This window comes from Chamaea fasciata, unplaced genomic scaffold (assembly GCF_029207755.1).
Source record: "Chamaea fasciata isolate MVZ Bird 193981 ecotype frontalis unplaced genomic scaffold, bChaFas1.0.hap1 SCAF_6, whole genome shotgun sequence".
Classification (NCBI taxonomy): domain Eukaryota; kingdom Metazoa; phylum Chordata; class Aves; order Passeriformes; family Sylviidae; genus Chamaea; species Chamaea fasciata.
Genome location: NW_027094091.1, coordinates 71,147,470 through 71,168,375, shown reverse-complemented (window position 1 = coordinate 71,168,375; position 20,906 = coordinate 71,147,470). Strand labels below are relative to the sequence as shown.

General features: G+C 42.6%; 1 protein-coding gene across 14 annotated transcripts in view; it reads left to right on the top strand.

Annotated features, from left to right (window-relative positions):
* CAMK2D (calcium/calmodulin dependent protein kinase II delta) overlaps positions 1–19,805 on the top strand; it is a 120,036-nt gene extending 100,231 nt beyond the window's left edge. For 8 of the 14 annotated variants that reach the window (XM_066184853.1, XM_066184850.1, XM_066184845.1 and 5 more), the window contains 6 exons: positions 1,460–1,508; positions 12,097–12,172; positions 12,752–12,846; positions 13,450–13,678; positions 17,195–17,243; positions 17,776–19,805. In XM_066184853.1, coding sequence (XP_066040950.1) covers positions 1,460–1,508; positions 12,097–12,172; positions 12,752–12,846; positions 13,450–13,678; positions 17,195–17,201 — 456 coding nt within the window. In that variant the 3' untranslated portion in view covers positions 17,202–17,243; positions 17,776–19,805. Of the gene's footprint in view, positions 1–1,459; positions 1,509–5,080; positions 5,165–12,096; positions 12,173–12,751; positions 12,847–13,449; positions 13,679–17,194; positions 17,244–17,775 lie in introns of all 14 variants that reach the window. The other 6 variants (XM_066184847.1, XM_066184843.1, XM_066184846.1 and 3 more) reach the window with 1 other exon arrangement.
* The last annotated feature ends 1,101 nt before the right edge of the window (positions 19,806–20,906 follow it).

Below are 20,906 nucleotides of genomic sequence, written 5' to 3'. Positions count from 1 at the left end.
ACATAATCTCAGCAACTAAGAGACTCAATGTCCCAAAAGGTCGTAGCAAACAAACGAACCACTTAATGCGGAGAGTTCCTCCTAAATTTATCTGAAAGACTGATCCGTGTAGTATGGCAACTGGAGTGGATGCTTCAGTGTTAGAGGCTACATCTGCCCTGTGAGCTTTGCATGGTGTTTACAAGTCATGTTTGTGTGAGGTTTTTGTTCGCTTGTAAGTACTTTATCTAATATTTGAAGTGCTAGAGCATGATACGCGTGTGTAGAGCGGAACGTCTAACACGGCCAGCGCAGGGACAGCATGGTGGCTCGTTCGGTTTTGTTTGTGTGTGAATTAATTCCTCTGGTTTGACTTATCAATGCACATTTGGGTTTTGAAGGTCTGAGTAATGCGTTAGCCCTCTTGAACATTCCTTTGGCTCAGCCTTGTGAGGACACGGTAAATGAAGGGCACTGGCAAATTTACCTTTCATTATTTAGCTGTAAAATCCTTTAAAGAATTAAATACAGTGCCAGTCCTTTCTTGTCTCTCAGATAAAAGCGGCTCAGTTAATCTTTTTTGTTATTGAGCTGCAAATGAAATTAAAAAAAAAAAAAAGTTTTAGTTCTCAAGAAAGTATAGAGATAAGAAAAACAATCTGTGTTAAAACTTTCCAGATCTCTGCAGCTGTTAGATTTAACAGCGCCCTGTTGAATGTGCCCATTATATTTCATGTTTCTGGTAATTAAGAAAGACCGAGATACAACATCCTTGCCTTTTTAAGTGTGATGGCTTAAGAATAAACTGTCTGATAGATGAGTCATTCCTCTGCATGCCTGGTTGGTTGAAGAATACTGCTACAAAGATGCCTTAGTTTGTCGAAGTTCTTACCATACATTCATCAATTCTCCATCTCCTTAAAAAAAAAAAAAGTCACGAAAACCAATTTTAAAAAAAGAGATAATCTGATCCAACGTGCTTCAGATCACTGTGAGACTTCATTTGAATATACACTGTGTAAGTCACGTGAGCAGGAAATCGGTGGTAAATTGTAGCTTGCAGAAGCCTGCATATTTAGAAGGTGGAATTGGAATGGAATGACTTACTTTACACAGTTGGCTTAATCAATAAGCTTAAAACGGCAAGCTCTCCTACTCGGCTGAGGTACTTCATCCATTTCAGATGGGCTTTGTACAGTTGGATGTTAAAGAAAAATACTTTCCTGTACATTCCTGTGAACTGAAAGCATCAGAGTGCAGGAATTGTGTTTCTGTTCCCCCTCCTGTGGAGAATGGCAATGTTTGACATCCGTTCCAGGTGGAAATGTCTCAATCAATGTGTGACCATTTGTTTGTGAATGACATCCCACCCCGCTTCAAGGCTTTGCATGATTCCTGTAACTAATCCTGTCATTTTCCGAGGCACGCAAATAAGGCTTGGCTTGTTTTATACATTCGACTCATATTTGCTTCTCAACAGGAATCAACAGAGAGTTCCAACACGACCATTGAAGATGAGGACGTGAAAGGTATGATTTTACACTTGAAACGTTTCGAGAAGCAGTACCGTGACTTTTGTGGTTGTATTTCAGTAGGCCATTAAACACAGAAACCCCCAGTGTATCTTACGAGAGAGTAGTGTTTTTCCTTGTTTAGAAGAAATTACTTTTGATGTGTTTCATACTTCACTTTAACTTTTCACTTCCCAAAACACCATTTCCCATGATGTTTTGGGAGTAAGAGTGTAAAGTTACTGCTTTTTAACTAAGATATTAGTTCCAGTAACAATAGAAGTAGATTTAAAAAGTCTAAGTCAGTGCTTTGTAGCTTTTAGTTCGTTCATGTTTAGCATGCATTTGTGTTTTGGGTTTGGTTTTGTTTTGTTGGTTTTTTTTCATGTCACCATTTTTATTTTTATACTGTTCAGATGCCAGTGTGGTTTTTTTCCTTTTGTTCTGTCCATACACTTATTTTAATCTTCTTTTATTCTTTAAAAAAAACTGACATCAAAACTTTTTTTATAAACTCAGTTTTGTAGCTTCACAGATAATATTTTTGTTTCCATTTCCCCCCCTCTAAACATTATGCTGTGATTTTACACGTACCTTCTTTAATGATATTGTGTTTTAAAGTGCGAAGGGTTTGAAGAAGGCAGTACTGGGTTTGTGTATCTCTGATTCACAAAAAAAGATTGGCTCTTGGCCTCAAAGAGCAATGGTACATGTACAGGTGAAACACAGGCCAGAGGTGATAGTAAGATAAAACAAAGCGGTGGTGGTTTGAGTTTAATGTGAGAGAGCAGGTATAGGGATCTGCAGCTGATGCATTGGAAAACACAGTGTAATTTACCTTTAATCGTAACACTTTGTGTTTCTTTCTTCGAACTGTTTGGTGCAGTTTAACAACTAAGCTTGTGAAATGAATCATTTAATTATAGGGCCTCTGCGTGATGATGTAACGTAGTGTTATTACTGCAGGATTTTTAGAGAATTCTGTCTGAAGCTTAGCACACAGAATTGTACCTCAGGGGGATACAATTATACAAAAAACAACAATGAAAGTACTTTGCCTAATTCTTTTATATGATTCTGCAGTATCATAATTAAGGGCAAGTTGGACGGCCACGATATGCGGTATTCCCAAACCAGAACTGGGGATCTTGCAGTAAGCACAGGTCTGAGGAGCAAGATCCTGTTTGTGTCTTTCCCTGCACAGTGTACAGGGATTTCATTTTCTGTTTATTTAAAAGACAAATATAATCTCCCTCTTATGAATTGCTCATGAACTTGCTTGTTTCTCACTCTTTAGTATTCCTCTCACACTTCCCATCTTTCCTCTGGAGACTGTTGTTCATACTGTTCTGTTATAAATTAAAGCTAACAGTGCCCCCAGGGTCTAATTTGTGGAATGATTCAGGGAATAGGCAGTCCTGCAACCCTGACACCTATTATAAGCTCAAGCTTCCTGCACTAGCACGGCACTTAGGAAAGATTATTTCCCCCCCACACCAAACTTGACTCCTGGATGTATATTTTGTAGGAGAACAGTGAGAAAGCTGTTCTCTTGTCAGCAACAGCCACTGGAGATAAAATGCTGATAGGGCAAATGGATTTCAGAGGAAGGAGAGAGAATTCTCCGGGTCCTTACACGCTCAAGATGACTCAAGATGTCTGTCACCACGTTTTGGGACCTAGAAGGAATGTTTTGCACCTCAGACGATAAAGAACATTTAAAACCTTTTTGCTTTTCTTTGCAGCATGGGGTACAGCATGGGAAGAGGCTCTGTCCTTCCCGGGAAGGGTGGACTGTGACTGAGCAGTAGTATTAGCGCGTGTTTTATGGCATTGCAGTGTGATCCACACCTCCCAGGGAGTGGCTCTGCAGAGGCGTGCGGGCTGCGCGCATTATTCCTGCTCCCGGCATCCCAACGCCGTGCCTGCACTGCGCTGGCAGGGCCAGGGCCCCTTCCTTTGCAGCCCACACGGGCTGAAAACATGCAGCTCTGCATCAAGGGCTTTGTTCTTTGGTGTTGATGTGGCTCTTTGCAGAGGGGTGGCTCCCACGGGTCTGTTAGGGGTTCGGCACCTCCAGCACGCCCGTGTCTCGCGTGCACATCCGTGTGTGTGCTGAGTGTTAGGAATGTTAGGATTTATTAAGACAGGGAGCAGCTAAAAATGTCTCACATCACCTATCATCAGTGTATCCTCAGGATCAAATTCTCCTCCTGTCAGGGATGCATAGGGCATTCTCCTCTGGTGTCAGGATCTCAGCCTGTTTTCACTTTTGAAGGCAGGTATTTGACGTGAAGACAGTAAAATCAGGCTTACTTTCCATTTTTTATCTACCAGAAATCTTAGTGTCTGTGACTTTGCCTTGTTTATGTATTCACTTACCTCTTTTAGGACTGGAACTTATTTTTTTTACTAGAAACAGTGTTTCCCAAACAAAAGTGAGCTTTAATAACTCAAGCAATAAGCTAATTATATCATTTGAGGCTGAAATGACTTGAAGCTGTAGTTCACGTTCCTTGCTAAGATAAGTTTCTGACATTAACCATCAATCATGGCCTTATCTACATGACAGTGATCCCTGCTAAATATGACAGGAGTGGACAGGAAGAACATGCTGAGGACTGGACTGTAGGCAATGCCTTCTTCTGGGGTTGCTTCTGGGGTTTCCTCTTTCTCTAGAAATGAGACTGGAACTATCTGCATCACTAACTGGCGGCATCTCGGTGACATAGGTTTGATTTTTTTTCAAGTAATGCTGTGGAATAGCACCATTATTTTTGTCCACAGATTTTCGGAAAGGTGAGTGGTTAAATTTACCACGGACAGGAGATCTGGATTTCTCGCGGTGTCTTTTTCCCCTGGAGGCAAATTAACAAAAGCATTAGTGAGAATGATGCTTGGCAGTGGGGAAAACTGCTGAGTTGTAAGGCACAGGTTTGACAAATTGTGACTTACCTGTGCTACTTAATACATCTGGAAAGTACATTGCTTCAAAACATTTATTGTATTTGTAATTCATTTTATACCTGTTGGCCTAGTTTCATTTAAGATACAGAAAGAAAGCAGTTTAAGCTCTCTCTTTTGGAATATACATTCCTTAAAAATCATTCCAATTTCTAAGAACAGTTTTTCCAATGCTCTTTCAAAGCCCTTTGTGTCTGAGTACCGGATACAGGGGTAAATCTGCGCTGGCATCTGAACAGAGTCACTCACTCCTACGACCTTTACAACTGTTCTTTGGCACCCACACTGCCCCTGAAAGTACATCATTAACATTGTTTGTGTGCTCAAAGATTTTCTAAGTTCTTGCTGCTTCTAATTAAATTATCATTATTTTTCTTTTGGCCTTCTTTTTTTTCTTCCTTCACATGTACTTGACCCTCACACAGCTTTCACAAAGGAGGAGGACATGGAGAGGTTGAGTTCCACCCACCACTCCTCCTCTTCCATTGCTTCTTCATCCCACTGGTCACCACCCTTGCCGTGCCCCAGAGGCCGCTCCTGCTGCCAGTGCCTGCTGAGGAGTCTGATCACACTCTACCTCTTCATCTTTGTTTGTTCATATGTTGTGTTTCTTTCCATCAATTCAGCGGGCAAGTCCATGAGAAATGCAAACTCAGAGAGTCAATCGCTTGAGTCTGAGCTCTCCCACTCCACTCCTTCCTCTGTGCTATGTAAGTTGAGAGACTCATCTGTCAGATGATCTCCTTTGTCTCTCCTCTTCCCTCCCCAGCATCTGACAGAAGCTCAAAAAAGGTCAATGCTGTGATCTGCCTGATCTAGGAATGACCTGTGCTTAGCCTGTGCAAAAGTTAAACTTTTTAGGGTTTTTTTTTCCCCTTATTAATAGTAAAAGTATTTTCATCAGCTGTAACAGCAGGATAAATATGTCTGTATTTCAGAAAGCTGTGTCTTGCAGGAGTAATCTTCGCAGTAGTTTTCAGCTTAGGGAGAGAGATTTGCCTCACCTCTTGCTTGGATCCTGGATAGGGCCTCAGCATTAATTACCTGTTACATTTATTATATCAAGTTCTTTTCTTGAGCATTCCCATTGATAAACCAGCTTTGAAGCTGCTGTGGCAGCTGTTGACTTGCAGCATTGATAGGACAACTGGGAAATGTCTTCCTCTGCTCAGATCTGTAGTGATCAGTGACCAACTGACCGTAAAGGAAATCTCCAGTGTTAAAATACGAGAGCGGAGAGGCACTGTGTTGGTAGAATGTGAAAGACTTGGGTAGAGCATTTCTTGATTGTAAATGAACTCAGGAATTCTTCAGAAATTCCTTAGAGGGGCAGGACCTTGTGAGTTGAAACAGGGAATGACCTCCTGGGAACGAGGGTTCTGCTTGCCGGATTCTGATCCTGCAGCCAGTGTGTGTGTCAGGGCAGATGCACCGGTGGTGAGAATGGGCATTGGCACAGGTGAAAATGAGATCCAGGCAGGCCCTTGGGAGCATGGGCTGTGTGTATTTGGCCTGAACCTTATTTTAAACGTGAGTGGACTTTTTGGAGGGGTCAGCTAATGCAGGCGAGAGGAGCCAGTCCCGGAGAGGATGGGCCGTCCCCGGTCACAGGTGTCCCCAGGTAATGCCGAAAGCGTAGCTTCATTCTAAAGGAGGAGCGGGGATAGGCTTTGTCAGCATATGGGTGAGTGTGTGTCACAGCAGAAGTACAAATACTGCCAGCACAAACTGCCTAGAACCTGGGGAAGGAGAGGAATTCATAGGAGAGATCTGGGCTGTATAACACAGAGAGCTGACACATCGGTAACACGTGCCATAAGGCTTTATTCCATCCACGGTGCGTATCCACACGATATCCTTTACGTGCCCAGCATTTCCAGATTGGAGTGCTGGTGGCCTCGCATGTCCTGTGTCTCTGAACTAGTTGAGTGATTAGGCAGGAGCACAGTTTAAATAAAAATACACACAGCAGCAAAGCTTGTTAATGTCTCACTCATCAAGACTTCAGACACCATTTCTGGAGACGGCAGCCAGATTGCACAATTAAAGTAACCTGTTGGGAAACCAGAGTGCAGTGTCTTGTAAGTGCAGTGACCATGATGCAGCTTTGATCTGAGACTCTAGGTGATTTGTTATTAAAAAAAACCCAAACACTTGCCAACGTTTGCTACACTCTATAAATATTAGTGTAATATTTTAGTACAATCACATAAAAAGAGAGCGTCTTTAGACATAATTGATTCCATGTAAATAAAAATATACTATGTATGGCGTGTGACGAGTTGCTTAACATTAATTGAAATGGGCACATGAATTTTGTTGGATCCGTTTTGTCAGTACAGGGTGGAAAAGCTCTGGGATAATTTTTCAGATATTTGCCTACGTAGATAAAGAATTTAATTTTTTTAGGGCAGTAGCAGGCTTACCAGTTTTCAGATAGGTGAAAGATACCATGTAACCCTAATAAAATTCTGCAGATCATCCATCCGTTTCGTAATTCGATGAATCAGAGCAAGCCTTTGGAATCAGCAGACTCTAGGAAAAAGATGTACATGTGAGATGACAACTCAGATGTTTTAGTCCCTCTCAAAGCTTAAGTGTGGGTTAAGAGATAAGAGCTGGTGTTGTGTACACTGAATCTTGATAAACTGCTTGAATAAGTCCTCTGGAGCATGCCTGGTCGCCTGACAGTCTAGGTGGGTTTTATGGAGATCTGAGACCCAGTCAGTTTTGCTTTTTCATGCAGCCCATTCTTTAATTTTCTTTTCAGAAATTATTTAATTGGAATATTTGTGGCAGAAATTGTTAGAAAAATTATCAGCAGAGAATTTTCAGACATTGGTGTCATGAGAATCATTTGGAAGAATGTGGTGTGATGTTTAACAGACCATGCCGTAAAGTTGAATGAAATCTGGTACATCCTCACAGCCAGAACTCGTTATACAACACGGGATAAAATTTCTAGTATCTTCCTCTTTCTTTTCAGACTTTGGTTATTTCCGGAGCATGGAAATAACTTGACTGGCTGCGTGCTTTCCATCTAACTGGTGTTTGTTGGGATGGTGTTCAGGTGGGAAGTGAAGCTGGGTTCCCCTTGCTGTGCCATTCCATTTTAGCAGAACACTGTCACCTCGATACCAACTGTCCCGTTTTAAAACACCAGCAGAACGGGGGGCGTTTGTCCCCCTGGATTTAACCGTCCTCCACAGTATGGATATCTGTGTTTGAGCTGGTTGTCTAGACTCCCTTTAGCCAATGCAAATAGGTCAGATGAGTCACACTTGTCTTAAAAATCTATTTTAGGATATGATGAATTGTGCCCTGAAAGTGCTGATTTCTGTCCCTTGCCTGTAAGGGAGAGGAGTTGAGAGAACAAACTCATTTGTCTGTACTTATACATGTCCAAAATGTTGTGAGATTAATCCAATCTGAGGCATCCCGAGATACGTAGTTGAGAAGTTTCAAGGGTTTTTGCCTTGAGAAACAACGTGCGAGCGAGTCAGAAGCAAAATCATTTTAATCATCTCCCAGTGCGTGTGCAAATCTGGAACAAGGTTACCTTGTTCTTCTGGAAAGGTGCTTCTCTGCTTAGCCATTGCAGTACAGTGAAAACATAGCCAGGCATCTGAAGGGTTGATGGCAGGAGAAAGGCGTTCCAGTATCTGCATGAAGCATAAGGTGGTTTAAATCATTGTTTCACTGGTGGCAGTTTTTTTAAAAATTACGGGTAATGTGGTGGTCAGTGAGTGACATGGGCTCTTTTCTTGTGCATCAGAAAACATGAAGTTTCAGGTGCAGATGTTTCTGAAGGCTTCACTTTCACGTATTTACATGTCATTTTTAAGCTGCGCGTTCTCTCTGCAATCAAAATACCAAAATATCTGTCATTTCTGTGTGATTCCTGTAGATCGAGTTTATAAATATTTCTTGGGGCTACAGGAAGGGAAGAAAAACCACAGAGTTCCCTGCTGGGAAAACAGTTTTTGCTGCTGTTTTGTACTCTTGTTTTCCTGTGATAATTGGTTTCACTAACAGGGGAACTGCTCCTTGTAGGTTGAAAGTATTGATAGTGTTAGATGCTTTTTGCTTAAATGATATTTTTATGGTGTGTTAGATCTTAGCGTTAATGCTGTTCTTTAATTTTGAAAGATTATCCCTCACCCTGTAACTGAGCAAGGAAGAGAGGTAGTGAAGTACAGCTAGAGATTAATGACTCATTTAAAGTTAACATATGTGCTACAGCAGTGCTGAAGAAAACAGTTTAGCCAGTGATTGGAAGTGTTCTTTTTTGTTCTTTTCTTATTATTTTTATAGCTCTCCTTCATAATATTTTTGTTTGATCTGCCTCTGTATTAGTCATATACCTACTCACTTGCCAAAGCAGGCGGTTTATTTTTTTTTTAACTGCTAAACCCCTGTTAATTACCTTGCCTCCTTCACCCTGCGGAGAAAAGGTGCTGTTTAAGGAGCAGGTCCGTGGTCTTTTCTGTAGTGTATTTCCTTCACCCATACTCTGAGCAAAGAACGTCAAAGCCACCATCTTCTCCACACAAGTTTGCTGTGTCTGCAGTCTGTTTCTTTATTGGCTTTCAGGAAAATGGCTCAGCACCTTTGACTTGTCAACAGTGTTCTTCCCTCACACCTCCAGTTGTTTTAAAGACACCAGGTGTGTTTTTGATCGGTTATCCTTTGTGTACAGAGCACGTGAATTTATGCTGTGGAAAGCTATTCTCATATTCTAAAAAACTGCAGATGGGTCAGGCTTTACTTTTTGAACTGACTTTCACCACACTCTGGAAAAAGTAGCTGAACCAGTTTTAGCAGAATCTCATTACAGTTGTCAGGGTTTGTTTAGGAAGTTTAGTTTCTGTAGTTTTATTTAGGGAGTCCTGACTGCACATCAAATGAAAAGTATAATAGCGTGAAATTGCACTGTACATCAAACAGCTTAATTGTCCTAGAATTCAATACAAGCCAAGTTTACTATTGGATAAAAAAATAAATAATGAAAAAGTCAAATGCAAATGGTGATTGTAAGTGACAGTTATCTGGCAGATGGGAACTGGCCAGATGCCTCTTCCATAGTGCCTTGTGTTGTCCTTGTGTAGTTTGGAGTGTGTATTTAGATGGGAAAAAAAAAATCGGAGTTATTGAAGAGCACGTGTTATGTGGAGTCCATCAAGCTCAGAAGGAAAATTTGGAAATTTTCTTACCACTCTAAGAATTGCCAATTATTTTTATCAGATGCTGTCTGCAGTAGTGGGACACTGTTCCTACCTATACCATTTCACCTTCGTTTATCTCCAGTGCCCTGCCTTATTTCATCCTTTGCACTAAGGGTAAGTGCAAGGAATTGACTGGATGCACACGGCCACCAAGTCACAGCTCTATTTTCCTTCTGCTGCTTTCCAGTCTCCTTCCAATTTTCTACTTGTTGTATTTTGGTTTTCCCATCTCCTTTCTCTTCCTTACTTCCTTTCAGGTTAAACCTCTGCTTCGACAACAGTGAAGCAGAAACACTTTTGGTCTCTGTTTGTAGTCTGGCTCCCTGCACCCCCACAAATACACACATTAGAAGGCGTAAAAACTGAGAACAAGGAGGAGGAGGTTTGTGTAAAGTCACAGTGGCTCCTGAGTATTTGAGTTAGTCTTTGATGTCTGCTGTTATTTCACACTGCCTTGTTCTTATATTGAGTAAGGGCTAGGAATGAGGCAAAGAGTTGTGCACGGTAGGGTAAATTGGTTCTGGAGCTCCTATCTCTGAATTGTGCTCCACCTCTCCCTTTGGCTCGCTGCCAGTGAAACCGCGTGTCAGATCACTAAATAGGAAGAAATGTGATTTTCTAATACGTGTGTAATTGTGTGTCGCTGTAAGGTGAGAGTAGCATAGTGGCTTTCATAGTTTCATGCGGTGGTGGTAATTTTGTAGGAGAATTGAGGACTGAGTTGAAAGGCAGATGATTTGGCAACATCTTCCTGTTCCTGACAGTCTGCCTTGGGAACTGTGAAGTCTTTGCACAAGTGCTGACACCAGTGCTGGAGTTGGATGGTGATTGATTGGAGCCAGTGATAAGTGCTGTAATCTCCTTTGCTGGCCTCTAGAGCTTTCCTGATGGATGTGTTTCACATCCATGGACACATGTGCAGACACAGCTCTCCTGGATGTTAGTACAGCCCAGAGAAATGTCACTGGAACCACGTTATGTAATAGAAGGTGGCTTCAGTCAGAAAGCTTCGTCAGAACATATGTCCCACTGCAATTTCATTTTGGAACTAAAACCAGGAAAACCTGCGATTTGGCAACACGGTTCAATTTCTCCCTTCTGGGCTTGATGGGGAATTACATCTTGAGTGTCTCAACATCCAAGGTACCGTGGTAAAACTCAGCAAAGGCATGACTGATGTTAGTGAAAAAGGGAACATTGCCAATTGTCTTGAGCCAAGTGACAATGAATTATGTGTCCATGCAATTTTGTGCCTCCTGTGTGTGGAAATCACAGTACCATTGTAGACATATTAATTGCTTAAAACACTATCCCCTAACATGAGCTCATGATTATGTATCAACTGATCAGAGATTTTTACCTCATTTCCCACTGTCTGATTTAATGGTCTGTAATTTCCTCATCTCTGATTGAGACGTGTTACTGGGTTATTTAATCAAATCCTTTAGCTCAGCTATGTGTATGTGAGATGTTGCATGCAGAACTGGTAATTTCCTCACTGCACGAGGTCTGCTTGTTCTGGATTTCTTTTTGCCAGCCTGCACCATTATTTCTGACTCAGCCATCCCACCACTTGGCTGGTGCTGGCAATGCCATGCAGTGTCCAGAGTCTGGCCCGTGTTATTTAAACCGACCATAATGGAGGCATTGCTGCTCTCTTCATTAAAAAAGTCTTTGTTCTTTCCACAGTCCTTGTGAAAAATAAGGCAATTCATAGTTGAAATGCTCTTCGCCATAACAGTCAAGGGCTGCTCACAAAAAGCCTTGCTAGACCTTTATATCCATTTTGTTTCTCCATCACATTTTTCCTTGCTGGTTTCCTTTTTGGTCCTTTTCACCTGTATGCTTTAGGCGTGCACTTAGGAAAAATTTAACACTGCCGTGCCACTTTCGAGCACGGCGTTGGAAAGTTACTTTCTCTGTGTGCTCCCCAGCATTTCCTTTTGAAGAACAACGTGGTCTCTCTCGCTGCTTTCGCATTTGACATTCCAGGCATGTTTGTGTTAATGGTCAAATCCACGTGTGGGAGTGTGCTGGGGAATTACAGCTGTTGTGTGCACGAGAGAGCTGCTACAGCTGGGTTGGCTGTAAAACAATAATCAGCTTCCTTGAGTTTGAAGTTCAGAGTTGGGGCTTGGTTCGTTTTGCTCGTAAAACAGCAGATCCCCCAGTGAAGGAAAGATAATTAGAAGTGTGATAGGGAAGCGGATTGATCTTGACGTGCGTTTAATTTTCTTGTGGATACAGGAGTGCACTGAAGGCAAATCAGTGTAAAGCAGCAGTGTAACACCATGTCCTTAGGTCGTAGAAAGGAAGAGAGGTGGCTGTTGTGCCAGCTGGGGAGTGACAGAATACCTGTCGGCTGTCACCTTCCGCTTTGCCTTCCTCTGTAAGACTGGGTTTGTATCTCTCCCCAGCTCGTAAGCAGGAGATTATCAAGGTGACTGAGCAGTTGATTGAAGCCATCAACAACGGGGACTTCGAAGCTTACACGTAAGCTGCTCCTTTTGGAGGGAGTGGGGAGAGCTGGGGTGCTTGACGCAGTGTAAATGCGCATGTTTGTATGTGAGTGCCTGTGCTTGGAGTTGTGTACTGTTGAAATGCCTTCCCGGATGCCCCCAAAGAAACACAAGATGATACTTGCATGGCTGCTTTGCCCTGGCTTCACACAGTTTCAGAAGACCTGCTAGTATAACTCCACTGTAATTAGAAGAAAATATTTAAATCTTGCTTACGTGATGTGATAAAAAATACCATAAAAATACCCCTTGCATTGCACAGCTGCAGTTTTAATTGTTGCAAGTAAAGATTCCTTGGCTTGTGGGTCTTGTCTTGGTCAAAGCATGATTTTTTTGAAATGCGGTCCACTTAAAGTAAGCTGCCAGATTTACTAATTGAGCTGAAAGCAGAACTCCATGCCTTCTCCTCATGTTAAGTTCTGTTCTTTTCCAGTGTGATGGCATGAGTATGGGAAATGCTCAAAAGGAGTGAAAGGAACAATTAAAAATGATCTCTCCCAAGTTGTGATCCATAGCCACACGTGCTCATTGCAGAATTTCCTCTTTTCCATAGAAAAATCTGTGATCCAGGCCTTACGTCTTTTGAACCTGAAGCTTTGGGTAATCTGGTAGAAGGGATGGACTTCCACCGGTTTTACTTCGAAAATGGTAAATATTCCCTTTTCATCTCCGAGTCTTCATCTGTTCCTTGTGACTGTGTGTCTCTCATCTAATCAGCTTTTTGGTTTGGAGATAATTGACCTGGGCAGGGGAAGGGAGTATTATTTTTTTCAGAGTTCTGCTGTAAGTGTTTTTCAGTCTGCTTCTGCTCTGCTCATTCACACATCACAGGGCACCTCAGAGGGCAGAGGAGAGTTTCAGGTATTTGGAACTAAAAAGTCAAAATAAAGAACGAGTTAAGATCTGAATTATTTTATCTGAGAACACTAGGTACAAATGTTACTAGACATAACAGTGAAACTGAGATGTTGGGAAACTCCAGGGAGTGTCCTCCACTTTACTTAACCCATATATGTGCACAGATTAAACATATTTACTTATTAAATAATGTATAATTAGTGATTGTGCTCATTCCACAAAGTATTTTAGTTGTCAGGTGTAATTATCATTAAACCCTAATTACGAGTTTGTATCTGCCAAGCCTGAGATTTTTGTTTGTAAAACGGGTCGGCACGAGTTCTTTGGGCTTCCCCGGAGCAAAAGTGATTTCTCCTGTGTGCACCCCCGCGCGCGTGTGTGTGTGTCTCGCAGCTCTGTCCAAAAGCAACAAGCCGATCCACACGATCATCCTGAACCCGCACGTGCACCTGGTGGGCGAGGACGCGGCGTGCATCGCCTACATCCGCCTGACGCAGTACATGGACGGCAGCGGCATGCCAAAGACTATGCAGTCCGAGGAGACGCGCGTGTGGCACCGGCGCGACGGCAAGTGGCAGAACGTGCACTTCCACCGCTCGGGCTCGCCCACCGTGCCCATCAAGTAAGGAACAGCCCCGCCGCCAGCTCACACCTCCTAGGCACACCACGTAGTCCAATAGCTGCTTTGGGCCTTAAAAACTGCCAGCCGTCCTCCGGTAGTGTCATTTCTTGTGGTTGTTTATTATGTATTCTGCCCACCGGTGTGCATGGTACTGGTGTGAAGATTTTTAAAGTAATGCGCTCTTTTTGGTGGTTGTTTTCTACTGTGATGCCCACCGATCCAACTCGGTCCCTGAACTGACAGCTTGAAGAGCAGGAAAGCGTTTGGATGTAGGGAAAGCTTGATAGAAGTCGCACAAAACAGGGTTAGGAGAGCTGGAACAGAATTGCTGGAAAACCTGGAAAGATAAAAAAGCAGTAGGGTACATGGTGCTGTGAGAGCCGACCAGAAAGTTTCAAGTAGAAAAGTATCGCTATTGGGGAAAACTGAAATTTGGCTGAAATTTAGTGTAGTTTCCAGCCACCTCTGCTTTCTCACTAGGTATGTTCACTGCAAGTTGGGTTTGAGCCAGTTCATACATTTACCTTGTAAATTGAGCCATCCCAGTACCACTCATGTTCTTATCTCTTTCCCCACACTCTCCGTGCCTAACCGCTGAGTATTCCCCGTGGGACAGTTCTGACATCCCCATGGGACAGCCTCACATCTCTCCCATCAGCATTTCCCCCTGCTGGTCATCCAGGCCCTGCCTAACCAGCAGCGACCGGGCTCCTTGAGCCGCATTGTCACCAGGGTTAATGACAGCACACTTGTGGTTGCAATAACAGGACAAAGAGTCACGGCTTCCTCAGGAGGTTCTGCTCAGGCCGTTGGCTTCTCTTCTTCTTCACTGCTGATGAGCCCAAAGCTCACCGACTTGTGGTTTCCCAGACAGGCAGCAGTGGTCCAGGCCTGGCTTTGCTCGGTTGTGAGCCCTCTGTATAGGATGCAGTTCTATTTGTGTCAGGTGTCTCAATGTGGAGAGTGGCTGAATCTCCTGGCGTGAATGGTGAGGGCTTAGATTTCATCCTTTGAACTTCATCCTGTCTCGTATTTTACTTCTTGCCACGCTGTTCTCCCATACGAGATAACACTCGATGAAGTAAGAAATAAGGTAGAATGAAGTGTTAAACTTCCATGGTGATGATTTTGTATTTCTTTTTTATTTAGGAAAAAAGAAATTTTATTACTTGGTGATAACTGTTTTATTTCAAAATGTGAAACCAGTGGGAACAGGCACCATGTTGTCCTTTGTTTCTCACATTCCAGCTGCACTGCTAGTGTTTCAACAGATCATGTTCAAAGAGCAGTTACACTTCCTTGAAAGGCAGTGTTAGGTAAATCTGTGACGTTTACATAAAGAAGTGTTTGTCAAGGGATCTGAGCTGGGTGTGTGTAGAGCCAGAAAGCCCAAGTGAAGCAGGTTCACCTGGCCCACTGCACCCTGAAGAGTCAGCGTTTACAGCACAATTGCATGAATTGGACTAGAGAATCATTTAATCTTTTCCTCCAATACTGGGGTTTTTTCGACCTCTGTCTTTTTGGCGTGGTACTGCAGGGGGTTCTTTGCAGCTGCTTGTGCTCTCTAATAAAAATAAGGATTTCTGGGACTGTCAAGGGTGGAAGGAGAAGAAAAATCACCATGGAGTAGTGTTTCTGAGGTTGCAGGATGGTTTCTGTGTTGTTGAATGTTTTTAGCCTATGCGGTCAGACAGAGGAGATTGCAGCATTGTGAGGGGTGTCCAAGCTTAAGGGGTCACAGAGGAGCCTTAGGGCCCGGCTGAGGATTAAGGAGAGATTTCCCTGAGTTAGCGACACAGCCCTACGTGTGTAGCACTGGTAACAATATCACATAAATCCCATAACCAGCTCTCATCCTGAATTCAGAAGAGGTTTTTGGATTTGCTCCTATCACTGTTCCAAAATATCATTGGTGTGATGGTTAAGAGCCTTACCTTCCAGTGTAAAAATTTCCAGTAAAATTTAGTCATCTTCAGTTTATCCTTGGTTCTTCCATGTCATCGTTGTTCTCCTGCGCTGGTTAGGTGTGCAGACATGAATTGGTTTGTAGGAAGGCTGATCAAATCACTCCCTCCTTCTACTTCCGTAGGGTAAACGGCCAGTGCTGCCACGGATGGCTTTGTCTGACAGGATCTCCATTTTCTTCTACCTTATCTCCTTACGGTCTTTTTTTGTTTGAGGTTTGCCTTTCCATTAGCTTGGCTTCTTCTGAAATGCTCTGGCCAATTGTGGTCAGGGCTTTATTTTAATTCCCCAATGTCTTTCTTTTCCCTGCTCTGTTCTGGCACGATTTTTTGCACTTTACTCATCTGCAGCACATCTGAGACAGCCACCTATTTATCCTCAACTCCCATTTCCAACCAGTGAATACACAGAAACTTTCACAGAGCTTTGCACTTCCTCTTATTCCATGTAATATTTTTGAATTACCCAGCCCCCAGGGTTATTTGGTTCTTGCACAATGCTCCTGTTTTCTTTTCTTTTTATAGTGCCTTCCACCTAAGTGTCAGTATGCTACGTGAGATCAGTCCTACTGCTTGCGCTCAGGTCTAGTGAGCCTCCTCTAGGCTGATAGCTCCCCTTTCAGCACAAACATTGTCTTTCTTTCTTCATTCCCCATCTTCTTAAGTCTGACTGGGAGATTTCCCATGTAGCACCTTCTGTTTCCCATCCGGAACAGTTTTACACTGTCTCAGATTTCGCCTTTGCTTTCCCAGTCAGAGCAGCCATAACTCCATTTTGGAAAACTAGAGAGGAAACTTAATTAACTTATTGTTCAAGTTCATCCTTCCTTATTTGAAGTGTATGCAGTCTACAGCTACTTATTTGATTATTACCAATGCACAGTAGCTAATAATGGCATTTCCATAAGAAAAAAGTATTTCACACATCCTGTCTGAAGATGAATTTCAAATCTAAGGAAGTTGCAAAAACGATCATAGCTATGATCTGCTTCTGCAGACACGGTATCCTAGACGATGTTAAATCAGTTGCTGCAAGCACAGTAGCTTCCTTGTTTTCAGGACTACAGGAAGGAGTGTGCATAAATCTAAGGATAGAACTGGGCTCTTTGGTAGCTGCAGGTATAGGGAAATGTTTCCTTGTGGCAGAGAACTTGAAAAAGGATATGAGCACAAATATGTATTTAATTTATAAATAAATTTATTTGTAGTTTTGCTGTGAGTGAGATGAGGCAAACTTGGGTTCCTGTCTCATCCGTTATTTCTCTCTGAGTGATGGGAGTGACAGTAGGAGGTTGTTCTCTGTATCCACGTTCTTAGGGTCCTGTACTAATGTGTTTCTGCTGAGCTGTGTCTGCTTGTCCTCGGAGAGTGTACCTGCCCAATATGAGCAGTCAAAGGGCTGCTGGACCTGAAAATGATTCCCTAACCTAACATCAGCCTCAGTGAGGCTTGTGTTCCCTCCCTGATCACAGCTCACACCTTCTTATACTTTGACAAGCGCAGTGCCAGAGAGCAGGAATGCTGAGTGAGAGTTTGTTCTGTGTTTGTGCAGTGCCTAGCGCAGAGGGATCCCACCACGGCTCCAGCCCCTAGATGCTACGGTAATACAAACGATGCTGCAACCTCAGTCAGCTCCATCCTTGCTTCCAGCTCCTTTCCCTTCCTTCTCTCTCTGCATTTGGCTCTGGCATGTCTTGCATGTGAATGACACCTGGTTCTTCCTTGTCACTTGGTCCAATCTTTGTACGAGAGCCTCAGTCCATGGCAGTGCCTGCGATGTCCATGCTGAGGAAGTTCAGTTACACCCAGAGATTTGCGGCTGAATTCCACCCTCCCTCCCTTAAGGAATCCCTTAAGGCACTTTGGCTTCCTGCCTCAGTTTCCTTTTTTATTTTAACAGCCTCTCCAGCACCTTGTAAAGGTGGAAAATGTCTGTAAAGTGGTTTGAAAAATAAAAGAACGCCTTGCCTGAGTGGAGGTTTTTTCCCTAGTACCGTGATAAGTGATCTCGACGAGGTGGTTTTTTTTTTTCAACAGCATTGGCTAACACTTGAGCATGTGTTGTTATCTGGTGGTGATGTTACCTCAGTAATGGAAATCTGTTTGTTTTTTTTTTTTTCTCCTTCCTCCTAGCTAAAAATATCAGCGGTGCCGCTCTTGCATTTTCTGTACCCAACGCACCTGGTTGATTACCATCTTGGCCATCCCGTTCTCTTCATGCATGTTTCTGAGTGCATGAAGTTGTGAAGGTTCTTCATGTAACACATTTGTGATGCACCACGTTGCTGTATATTCCATCTGTACACTGTTAACATTTCAATGAAGGTGATGTTCCATGCAAATAGAGAATAACAAGGCGTAAGAGACAAAAAGAGATATTGGACGGACAGCAGGAGACACACAATGCATTTGTCACTTGCTCCATTTATGCCAAGTTTTGACGTAAAGGCAACTTTAAAACCTGTCGTGTTTATTAAAAAAAAAAAGAAAGAAAAAAAAAGAAAAAGTATATTTTACCTTCTTTTTTTAAGAACTGTTTTTTGACTCCTCCTTTTCTCCTGAGTCCCAGGATTTTGCTTTGGTTCTGGTAGGAATGGTTAGGAATTTCCGCTGGCAGCTCCATTACTGTAAAACAGGTTTTTATTGTAGATGGACAAAATCACTGGTAAATGTGGAAGTGGTAATATCTCGGCTTTGGACCAGCTGCAGCCTTCTTAGTTTATTAGCCTATGTAAACTGGAAAAATCTCCTCATTTGCTGGCTTGGCCACTCTAGAATTAACAGCCGGTGTTCTGGTGAGTCAGCAGCTTCCGTTTTCCTTTTGAGTCCTTCTCGCTTTCTTACTTTGCTTAACCGAAAGGTTCTGTTGGATGATTAAGCAAAATTAAAAATTGTGAGGAACTAAGTGATAATTGAGAGGCAGTTTTCGAGGATTAAAATGGAAGGAAAGAGAAAGATTTTTATCGCTTTTAGGATGTACTGTAAATTTTTTAAGGAGGCTTTAAAAAATATATTATGTGGGTTAATGTATATACCAGTTGTGTGAGTAATATACTCGAGAAATATTAGGCCTTAAAGCTAAGTATGAAGAGTTTACTTACATTACACTGCTGCTCTTGCTTCTCTGGAGATGAATTATGGAGACACCGATTTTTGATGGGACCCTAACACTTTCCCCCAGGTTTGTGTCTCCTCTCTTCCCCTCAATCCGTTCTTGGTTTCTCAAGCTGCCCTGGCAGCGTTTGGTGTCGAGGCCGGCGATCCCCGCAGCGATCCCGACGGGTTTTGTCCCGGCTCCGGGCCCAGGGAGGAACGCTGCAACTTTGCAACTGGGACTAGTTCTCCTTCCCTCACATTGCTGTAAAAATACACCCTTGCAAGAATTTCAGTTTCTTCCTCTCCACTGTTCCAGGAAAGCCCGGGCTGGGCTGCTCCTGTTGTCCCCGTGGTTCTGTTAGCAGCAGGCTCCTGCTCCCCGCAGCGCTGTACAGTGCATGGTATCTCAGTCAGTGTCCTTTTTAGCCATCCAAAATTTACTACTCGGCAGCCGGAACTTTTTAAAATGGGAAAGCTTCCTAATTTGTATCATTTCACCTTTCTGTGTTGATTACTAATCAGAAGCAGTTCTTAAACATGTTGATGTTGTTACTAGTGGATGTATGGTAGATGGACTTAAGCTTCTCTGATAATTACTACATGATTTTAAACAATATATATTTAAAGTAAGCATCTACAATAAATGTGTTGAGCCATATTAACCTGCCAATGGGATCTGTGAAAAAAAGTAATGGCCTCATTTTTTTCTCATTAATTTCTTTTTTCTCTTTTTTTTTCTTTTTCTTTTTTCTTTTTTTTTTTTTTTTTTGTGAAGCGGCTATAAGTGGCATAACTGTATTTAAAATTAACAAATTAGGTGTAGGGTGTTTTTTTTTTTTTATACTTCTAACATAGCATGTGGTGTTGACGTATTACTGTAGACCAAGTTTGTCTTCCACACCAAGACGTGAGGAAATTGTGATTTGTTCTCTCCGCCACAACTGAATTATACACTTCTGTCATTTTGGAACACTGCAGTTTACCATGGGACACAGTGTACATATTTCTTGCCATAATGGTAAATGATTGATATATTTAAGGATTAATAAATTTGTGATTTCTGCTGACATTGTGCTTGTGTTTTCATTTCCCAATTAATTGCGATCTTTGCGGTGGAAAATGTGTGGTGTCTGTTTGAATTAAGACGCCAGAGGCACAGATGCACTTTCTTAGGAGCTGAGTTTTTGGTTTGAAAGTACAAGTGTTTGCTGTTGTGGTTCGTCCTTGGGTTGGTTCCGAGGTGCCTTTCCCGGGGCCAGTTGCACACCGCCCGTGCTCTGCTTTGTTGGTGGACTGTGCACATACCTTGTGCTCGCAGGACCATATTTAGAAATGTTTTAGGTAGTTCCAACAACTCTGTTGCTTCCTTGCTGTGTTTCATATACATGCTCAGCCTGTAACACAAGACTCTGTAAGAGCAGTTATTGTATGCTATATACCATAAAATATATGTACTAATATAAAGACATACAGAGAAAAATAAAAAATGCATTTACATCTATGTATAGTTAGGATTTAAAATAACGTTCCAGTTTAAAGGCTTACGTATACGTCTCTGGTGATTTCAGGCTGTCTTAAACCATGCTGAGCCACAACTGAGGACAGTCTTTTATACCAGCAGAAAAGAAGAACCAAGGAGAGGAAACAACTTGCAGCTTTCCTGGGTCAGGGAACGCAGAGCTGGAGCGGGGCCAGGACAGCGTAGCTGGAGCAGCAGCGTTGGTGTGGCAGGGAGCCAGAGCCTGTCCTGGGTTGGTCACAATTCCAGTGCTTCTTCTTGGGTGGCATTTTAGAAACCAAAAAAAAGGTGGTTAGGAGAGAGCTCAGGGGGTTGGGATTTTTCAGTAAACCCCAGAGGGAGCAAAAGCGGTTTAGTCTGTTGGGAGGTCTTTTATTTTGTCATATCCCTTTTACCTACTTTTTTTTGCTCAATTTTTTCCAGTGAGTGGTATTCCAGAAATCAGTTTGGTTTCCATTTTAACCGCGCTCCGGCATAAAGCTGTTTGATAGCAGCGGAATTGCTGCTGATTTCAGGTATGCAGAGAAGAGAGATCAGTGGATAAAGCAAAATGTTCAGCAGGGGCATGGAGAACCCATTTCCTCCATATCAGGCTGAAGATTCGGGAGAGGGGCAGGGTTTGGGGGCTGGTTTGGGGTTTTTTTAGTGG